Genomic DNA, 10225 nt, shown 5'->3' on the forward strand with positions numbered 1-10225 from the left:
CACTTACAATAAGACAATATGAATGAATGTCATTTCACTATATAACATAAACTAAGTAGCATTTATGTTTAAGAAAGCTAGAACAGGACCACTTTCCAAGCAAAATATTTATTTAGTCATTTAGCAGACGCTAAGTTACACAGTACATGTAGCAAGGTATATACTGTATATATATATATACACACACACACACATACTAGTTATTAAATATTTAATAACTGAAAATTTAGATTACTGATGATAAAACATGATGTTTCTAGTGGTTAAATGTATATGGATCATGTTCATAGTTAATGTAATGAACCGCATCAGTGACAACTGACTTCATACATGCACTAAAAATCACTTTGACACCTATTGGTGAATAGCTCAGAAATGTTGAGCTAGCTCTGAGAAAGCACCCAAAAACCCTAATCTGGTGATTGTAAGAAACAGATCCATCATTAAGACACTTTTAACTTAAAACCATTGCTTTGGGCTAAAATATGAGATAATAATCCATAATGCTTTCTCCACTGAAAAAGTCCATCTCCTGTTGTCTCTCACATGAAAAATCCACCCACACTCTTTGTTGAACTGCTTTTTTGAACTGTTTTGGCTTGTGAACAGTGCTTGATCTGTGCAGATTTCTCTTCTGATTCAGACAATGTTTTCACTGGAGAAAGCATCATTGATTGATCTCATATTTTAGCCAGAAGCAATAGTTTTAAGTCAAAAGTGTCTTAATGATGGATTTGTTTCTTAAAACATGCAGCTTTTGGCTTCACAAGACACGGTCTGGAGTGCTGTGGATTATTGTGATGTTTTTATCAGCTGTTTGGACTCTCATTCTGACGGCACCCATTCACTTGCAGAGGATCCACTGGTGAGCAAGTGATGTAGTGCTAAATTTCTCCAAATCTGTTCCTATCAAGAAACATAAGAAATCATCTACATGTTGGATGGCATGAGGATGAGTACTTTTTCAACACATTTTTATTTCTGAGTGAACTATTCCTTTAAGCGCAGACATCCGCTTAGCTATTTTGTTCTAATGGAATGACATTCAGAAGTGTGAAATAGCTTTAGACCTTTACAGTAGTAGTAAAGAATGTTACAACACTGACATCTGCTGGCTCATCGCAAAGACATTATTTTATATTCCTTTGGTATTTCTTATAAACCCTTGTTTCATATTCCTTGTTTGGATCTGATGTGGTAATTGTTGTGTTCAATCTGTTCAGTCCAAGTGTGTTACACTTAAAATAGCCCTAAATGTAGATCCAGAATATATTCTCATATTAAATATCAGATTTTATTGTGATTATTAAATCCTCATCATACCATGTATTGTGCTTTCAGCCTGGACTTGGATTTAATCTGCTTTGGACTGTGTACTTTACAAAATGCACGTAAAGGTAAATAAAAAGCCATTTTAGGTCGAGTGTATCTGTGCACTCGTGTTGTTGCTGGACATGAATGGTGTTGTAACAGTGTGTTTGTTTTGTCTGTGATAACAGCGTGTTTTGAAGATCTCACTGACCTGTGGACACTAGATGCTAGAACGGCTGTTGTCACATCTGCACTGAAGCCTGTTGCCCATTTCCAGCAACTGCACTATCCATGTTTCCATTTAAAGCACTTTTACTGAATGTCCATCTCTAGTAGCACTGCAGGTGCTGATATTCAGACCAAAGGCATGATTGTGAATGGGATGTTCTTCAATAAACAATTAGTTAATAGACCATGTTTTCCCCTCTGAAATGTAAGCTACTGTTGTTAATAAATAGTTCCATAAGTTGTCAGAGCATCAAGTGTTACATATGTCACTAGCAGCGCACAGCTCTGGAACAGCATGCTTTGAGTGACCATGGAGTGAGAGAAAACAGACAGTTTTCACACACACATACTAGTCAAGTCAAGTCAAGTCTGCTTTATTGTCAATTCTTCCACATGTACAGCACATACACACAGAGAATTGAAATTGTGTTACTCTCAGACCCTTGGTGCATACAGATAACAAATACAGATTAAATACAAAATACAACTATACAAAATACAACTATACAAATATATAAATAAGGTAAAATGTAAAAATATATATATAAAGCACAAGGCATATGGCAGATAGAGTGCAAACCAGTCTGAGTGCTGAGTGGAGGGTAGTGGCGATGGCGTCATCGGTCGAACGGTTGGACCGATATGCAAACTGGAAGGGGTCCAAGGAGGGGGGGGGGAGGGCAGACTTGATGTGGTGCATGACTAGCTGTTCAAAGCACTTCATGAGGATGGGGGTAAGTGCAATTGGACGGTAGTCATTGAAGCAGGATGGAGACGACTTCTTCGGGACTGGAATGATGGTGGTAGCTTTGAAGCATGTGGGGACAACAGCCTGACTTAGCGAGATGTTGAAAATGTCTGTGAAGACATCGGTGAGTTCCACTGCACAGTCTCTCAGTACACGCCCAGGAATGTTGTCAGGACCCGGAGCTTTGCGTGCGTTGATCCTGCTGAGGGATCTCCTCACGCTGTCCGGGGACAGCGTCATCACCTGGTCGCCGGGAGGAGGTGGAGTCTTCTGTGCAGTGGTGCTGTGATGGCACCACGGCAAGTGAAACCAGAGTGATACAAAGTGTGAGAAATCCCAGTGATGTTATACTGTATATCAAAACTCTTGGAACGCAGCATGAGCAATGCAATCTAAAGACAAGAACTGTTGTATAGGTCATTTAAAGTAATATTGTGGAAAATGTTTTTTTTAAATTCTTTATAAAAAATGTATAATACATAAATCCATGTATTTTATACTTAAACTTTATTATAGTATAGTATAGTACTGAGGAACAACAAATAAGCTCAATCATTTAAAAATGAATATTAAATAAATATATTTTGGTGTATATAAAAGGTATATTTATTGTATATTTAAGGTATGTGCTAGGTTATTCCTGAGATGGTCAGTGAATTAGATAACATATTATGCACACTATAAAGTTTCACATTACAGCATGTACTTTATGTTGTATGTATGTATGATTGTATGTATTTATAAATATATATTGTGGGTTGGCTGACAATCTAGATGGAAGTGCCTGGATCTAAAAATCCTCCTGACCTTGTGGAAATGTCTCTTTATAGAAACTTTATAGAGTTACTTTTTCCTGCAGAAGCTGAATAAGTTCCGCGTGTATAGAGGCGCATGTTGACATCTGTCTCCGTCTGACGCACTCAATTCACTTCATTTATCTGCCTTGTGTACAGCAGCGGTGGGCGTTACCAGCATGCAACTGATTACTAGACAAACCACCAATATAGCACTGCGCATATATGCTCCTGTGCAACTGTTATTAGCTCATAAGACCGCGCCTCTTGAGTGATTCTCCTGGAAAGACACATTCTGTCATTGGAGATTACAAACCTGGAATGATGGACATAATGAACGAGGAGCAGACGGAGAACGGACTGGACTCCGATGATGATCTTCGATCCGAGGAGATACCCGAGTACCTGAAAGACAGGAGAAGAGCCAAGTCCTTACCTGCGTATTCAGAGCAGGTGAATCTGTACCACCAGATCTCCCAGAACTGCAGGAAACGCGTGAAGTTCGCGGACGCGCTCGGCTTGAATCTGGCGAGCGTCAAGCACTTCAGCACCAGCGACGATCCTCAGATTCCAGCCAAAGTCTTCACCAGGCTGAAGAGCTTCCCTCTCCACAAGGACCGGGAGCTCATAGATGACTTGTGCGTGAACATCAAGTCCTCTCTGGCTCTGGACTATCTGGTCCCGGCGGAATACTGGTTTTGTCATTTACCATTTAAAAGATGAATGTATAATATTTATCATGTTGGGCAAATGCATAACATCTTATGTGAATATGAATATTTAAGCTACTAAAAGGTAGCAAAACTGATTAAGGAAAAAATACTGAAATATTTACAAATTATTTTATTCTTTTTTTATGTTGCTTTAATATCACAATACAATAAATGTCCAAATAAAATAGTCTTATTTTAATTCTCTTTAACACTGTATTGATTATCACCTTTTACTAGGCCACCGCTGGCTGAAAACGAACAGAATAAGCTATTTTTAACCGCCCGGCCTTGTGACCCTTTGTGAAACCAACCCTTAGGAACAGATCAATGAAATCGGTCATTTACAGATAACCCACACAAAGAAATGGAAATGACATGAATTTATTGTAACATTAACCACCAAAGCATGAAAAATACTACAGTATGTACAATTATATATCAGTTCATGAACACAGAATCTTAAACGACCGTGTAAACAGGAGTGGATGTGGGATCGACCCATCATGACCGGCCTGATGCAGATGCTTGAAGAGGAAACATGACGACAGACAGAAGACCCGCAACAGTCCTGTACAGCCAGAGAACACCTGAGCGCCGCTCCCACACCACATCAGGCGCTCTTCTCTTCCTCCTGTTCAACAACCGTCTTCTGGATCTCATACATCTTCCCTACGCACACCTGCGGACAAAGGACAGAGATCATGTCAAATTACTAGAGTTGCCAAAGTAAAAAGATTACATATGTTTAACACTTTAATATTTACAGTATTACTATTATCATGAAATTATTGAATTCAGAGTTTGTTGACAAACTCCAAGGCAATTACATTTCTGATAATTGCGCAGCTATACTGTAGTTCCACATTTGTGTGATTTCCTTGGACTGGTCAAGAATAATAAATGAATGTCCCATACTTAGTCTCATGACTGGTTTCTTATTTGTCAGTAAATGTTGGAGAGAGAACTTTTCAATGGCTAATTCCTTTATAAATTAAAAATGAGGCTTTTATCAAAAGAAAAGGAATTTGAAGGTTTTATATGGCAAAATGTAATTATCAAAGCTCAATATTAACAACAAACAAACTGCACCACTGACAATACCAGAAGACCAATAATATCTTTGCTCATTTGACATAATTTGGTTTTCATAAAATTATTTATTTTATATTTATACATGATGATACACATTTTAAATTTTATTGTGCTCTAAAGAAATAAAAAAATATAAAAATGTAACTAAATATAATAATTTACACCGCCTGAGAAATCACACTCTTATAAATAAAATAGGGCATTGTAAGACATTATACTGCAGTATTTCCTCTCTCAATCAGTAGAAAATATGGTTAACACCCGGTCATGCATGAAAAAAACCCCCCACCATGTACCGTGAAACCAGTATAATTAAGATAAATACCGTGATATACATGTTTGGTCATACTGACCAGCACTAGCAGATATGCATGTAAGATCAGAGCAATTGTGTTAGAAAAGTGCACTAAAGTCCAAAGAATATGTTGTAATCTCTATTTGTTTTCAGCTGACGAGAAAGAGGCCAGCAGCAGGCTAAATCAATACTGAACAGAGAGTCAGGCCAGAGATACGGCCTTCATGATGAACGAGGACAAACCGTGTCTGAAAACTGAGTGTTCGAAACATCCATCACCATCAACACTGCAGGAAAGTACAAACTGTATGAAACTGCTGAGAATGAAACGTGAGCTAAACACGGCTGGAGCACGTAACTCAGAAAGGCCAGAGACAGTGTTTGATCAGTATCTGATAAAGAGCTGCGGTTGAAAACGTCTGGTCTAATGTTGGTTATGAATATGTAAAAAGTGATGGTCAAACAATGAGAGTTTTTCATTTGCTAATACTGGTACCAGTCATCTAGAGAGCAGAAGATGAAGTGTGTCGTCAGAGATTTAGATTGAGGCAAAAACAGGCAAGAAGAAGATTCTGTAGTCTATCTCAAGCAGTGGTCGAGGCTGATATAATGCCAAGATAAACAAGAATCAACTAGAACAACAACAAGAGAAGTGCCAAAATTGCTGAAATGAAACTCCTAAAAATTCACAGAATAAATATAGGATGCAAAAGGGAACTGCTATTGTGAATCAGTTTCTGCTTTCAGCTGATTGTTGATGACAAATGTTAAATACTAGCACAGAACTTAGTAATGGGGTCCAAAATGTGAAAGAAAAGCAACATTTGAAAGAAAGAAAGAAAGAACCAAAATGTATTTTTATGAGTAATCAACAAAATATTTTTAACACAAATACAAAATTAATAATAATAATAATAATTATTATTATTATTAATAGTAATAGTAGTAGCAGCAAGTAGAAAAAAATACATGTTAAAAGAAAGTAAATATTTTCCAGATGATTAAAAAAAACAAACATTTATTTTAGTGCCAATTATAAAAGCCAATTATTTAATTTTGGAAACAAGTACTTAAGGCCTGTGACGGTTAACATGTTTATATACGACATTGATTAAATATGTTTAACATAATATTTTTAACACATTTACAAAATAATAATAATAATAATTATTATTATTATACCCATGGATTTTCTTGGGTAATTGTGTTTGTGGGTTGTCCAGATTCATTTTTAAATAACTTACTTCAGTCTTAATGACAATATAAAAACCAATGATTTAATTTTGGAAACAACATTTTGTCTTTATTATATGATATTTAATATTTTTCCCTCACACTGCAAAAATATATATACACTCATAAATACATGAAACTAAATTGTTGCCTTTAGGATCCATCACAAGTAGGTCATCATATTTTGGGCTCTTGACATAAAAAAATCTTAAAAATCTTGCCTTTATATTGATCGGTCACAAGTAAGGACATTTCTCTTGTTGGATCTCATGTATGTATCCTCAGGTCTGTCTAAAATGGACCGGCCCAGAATAAGAGAAGTGGCTGTGCAGTAGCTATGATTTCTCAGCAGAAGCATAATCTTTCTCGAATTATCCTCGTGTTAAATTTGTTGACACAGTACAAAATGAGTCCAGCTTTGACCGCTGCAGTCCATCCCGTCCACAGCAGCCTCATCTGCTTCAGAAGCACCACAGGCCTCTTCCGCCGCGACTGATGCTCCGGCTAAACGCAACATGCGGCTGCTCTATTAAAGACGTCTCAAAAAGAGTCAGGAAAGTCATCGGTTATGAAGACACACCAGAACATGTGACAAATTGCCGGGTCGGTGCAGAGAAGAAGCCAGAGTGGAGGAAAAGATGCAAGGTTGGCGAAGGAGGTGCACATGTTCATTTTTCATAGTGATGGCTCAGCAAAGAGGAACATTAAGATCCATTTCGGAGCACAGGCACCCTCGGTAAATATTCCCTTATTTTCTTACTTGCAGTCATTACATTTTATTAAATATATGAGCCGTCAGTCACCCTATTTTCTAGATATATCAGTATAAATGTCATTAGCCACTGATAAAAGTGAACAAAAATAAAATAATAAAAAACTACATCTTTTTTTGAAAACAAAAATTGTATTTTTTTTATTTTATTTATTCATTATATTCAATATATTTAATAATAATAATAATTTATATAGTAATACTAATAACCTGCATTATTATTATTACTACTACTACTATTTGCAGTCATTCAATTTGATTAAATATATCAGCATTATATTGGTCATCAGCCACCCTGCTTTCTAGATATATCAATATCAGTGGCATCAGCCATTATTATTATTATTACTATTACAATCATTAAAATACAAAGTAACATAATAATAATACATGGTGCAATTTATCCAGTTGGCAGCATTTTGGAAGGTCAAGGTTGAAATTACTTGAATTTTGATCGTCACGTTGCAACAACTGATCTGCGTGCATCATTTTGCCGTAACACTGATGTGAGAGGACTACAAGAGGAGTGCATGCGAATCAATGCACATGCGTAAATCTAGTTCGGACTCTTCAAGTCTATCCTAGATGACGGCTTTGGCTTCCTGAAACTCGCACACACTCTTAAAGGCTCCTTAGAGGAAGCCAGCATCTATGTGCTCCCTGTAGGTTTGGCGGCAGATGTTTTCACAGAATTTCAAAGACAGCAGAACAGCTGCCTGTTTGTCAAAGATGGGGGATTCTGGGAGATTACAGCTGGCTGTCCTATACGTTTGAGAACCAAACCTAAATATGGCCAGATGGCGCAAATGTACGCATAGCCTCATGATGGATGCTGCATTACTACACTTGAGCCACAGGTGAGTGTTTTCATGGCATTAAGGACAGAAAATTCCAAAGCAAGCATTTCAACATTCATGAATGGATTATTCCTCAGAAAACAGTGGCCTTCACTAAAGTCCACACACACCCTTACAGAGAGCAAACAGCAGCCAAAGAGGGCACTTTTGAGTGGCCAAATAAATCATAAGATGACAAATAAGAAAGTCTAGTACAGGGCTATTGAACTGATCAGCAGAGTTCAGCTCCAATGCTAATCAAACACACTTAAACAAGCTAATCAATGTCTGCAGGAGTACGTCAGCATTACAGACCGCTGTGTTGTCTTAGGGTTGGATTCCTGAGCGTAGAGAGTGAAGGCTAAACTTTCAGTTCAAAGGACACTGCAAATAGCATTAGGAAAAAGTGTACAGCAGTATATCACTTCACAGTAGGTGGAGAAGGAATAATCAGAGAACTACAGGAATTTTTGACTGAAATACATTAGAATAATGAAAAGGCGGCCAACATTTTTATTCCATTTAATTCATCTTATTTTTTAGTTTCTAAGGAGTTGTTCATGCATAAGATGCTATGGCTACAATGTATTTATCATCTAATATATACAATTAAATTGCATATTAAGCATAGGGACATTAATTACAAAATTTTGAGCTTTCAAATATCAAAAATATTACATTTAGAATAATATAATAAAAAAATACATTTTATACACATACATAAATTATAATATAATATATAGGCCACAAGATATCAAATACTGCATTTGGGAAACAGTCAGGAAGGTTAAGAAGTTTTTGGCTTGGCCCTCAATTAACTACAGCGATTAATGAGACGATCAACATTTACAAGCTTAGCAGACCTTAGGGCAATCACTTTGGCATAGTGCCCTTTGAAATTGGGAAGAAATTGATATTTTGGTTGTAAATGAGTGAAAAGTGTGGGTGTGCACGGCCTAAGGCTCTTCCTTAAGGATTCACTAGGGGGCAGCAATGTCTAAAACTACACTCCACACACTAGCACATGCACACAAAGGACCCTGCTCTACTCACAGTGGGCGTGTCCTCCTGCTCCTCCACTAGAGATGGGGGCGGAGCTGTGAGGGCGGGAGGAAAAACGGACATGACAACTCTCTCGGCCAATCAGGGCACAGCAGGCACTGCCTCATGTTAATTGATGCGGCTGCAGCAGGCACCCCATTGTTGGGATGTCACACTGCAGATTCCCAGTCTCACACACACACACACACACACACACACACTACAGGTGTCATACGGCTCTTTTTTTTCTTCTGTGGATCAACTGCAGACACTGCAGAAAAACTGTGGTAGCCATACACTGGAAATGACAATGAAACACATACACACACTATTCCTTAAAGGGGTGGTTCACTGTTTTTTTTTTTCTAGGCTTGATTGTGTTCATGGGGTGCAGTCTAACATGTGTCAATGCTTAGTTTAAAAAAAAAAAAACACATTATTTTTCACATAATTTACCTTTATTCCACACCACTCTGTCCCTTCTCTGACAAACACGCTGATCATTTCCTGCTTTTATGAAGCCACGCCCTCAGAAATAGGCGATGGGCTCTGATTGGTTAACTAGCCCAGTGTGTTGTGATTGGCTAAACCGCCTCTAGTGCGCGTCTAAACGTCCCGCCCCTCACCTCGGAGGCATGTGCTTCGGTTGTATTGCAAACAACCGCATCGTTAATATCGCTTATCAGTTTGAGCCCGATCTTATATTATTGAAGAGGATTGTGCAGAACCTGTGCAGAAGCAGGGCTTTTAATGGTAGGCTTATGTTTTTTGTTTGTTGTTGTCTCATACTTTTAGATACGCTGTTATTTGTAAATGCTACTGCTTAAGGCATGTGCTTCGGTTGTATTGCAAACAACCGCATCGTTAATATCACTTATCAGTTTGAGCCCGATCTTATATTATTGAAGAGGATCGTGCAGAGCCTGTGCAAGCAGGGCTTTTAATGGTAGGCTTATGTTTTTTGTTTGTTGTTGTCTCATACTTTTAGATACGCTGTTATTTGTAAATGCTACTGCTTATGTTAGCTTTTAATATACGGTTTTATCCTGATTAAAGCTTTAATACAGTACGGAAACTGCACGCGCGTCCATGTTTAACGCTTCTCATAGCTATGTGAAAATAAGTGTATAATTGTAACAGTTCATTGTTGGAGCTGAGCTGA

General features: G+C 37.7%; 1 protein-coding gene across 1 annotated transcript in view; it reads right to left on the bottom strand.

Moving 5' to 3' along the window:
• Positions 1–3946: 3946 nt before the first annotated feature.
• LOC107570464 (LYR motif containing 4) overlaps positions 3947–10225 on the bottom strand; it is a 55820-nt gene continuing 49541 nt past the window's right edge. The window contains exon 3 of the mRNA XM_016256698.1: positions 3947–4473. Within this exon, the coding sequence (XP_016112184.1) occupies positions 4405–4473 (69 nt within the window). The 3' untranslated portion in view covers positions 3947–4404. The remainder of the gene's footprint in view (positions 4474–10225) is intronic.

Source organism: Sinocyclocheilus grahami, unplaced genomic scaffold (genome assembly GCF_001515645.1).
Source record: "Sinocyclocheilus grahami isolate Dianchi unplaced genomic scaffold, SAMN03320097.WGS_v1.1 scaffold1462.1, whole genome shotgun sequence".
Taxonomy (NCBI): Eukaryota; Metazoa; Chordata; class Actinopteri; order Cypriniformes; family Cyprinidae; genus Sinocyclocheilus; species Sinocyclocheilus grahami.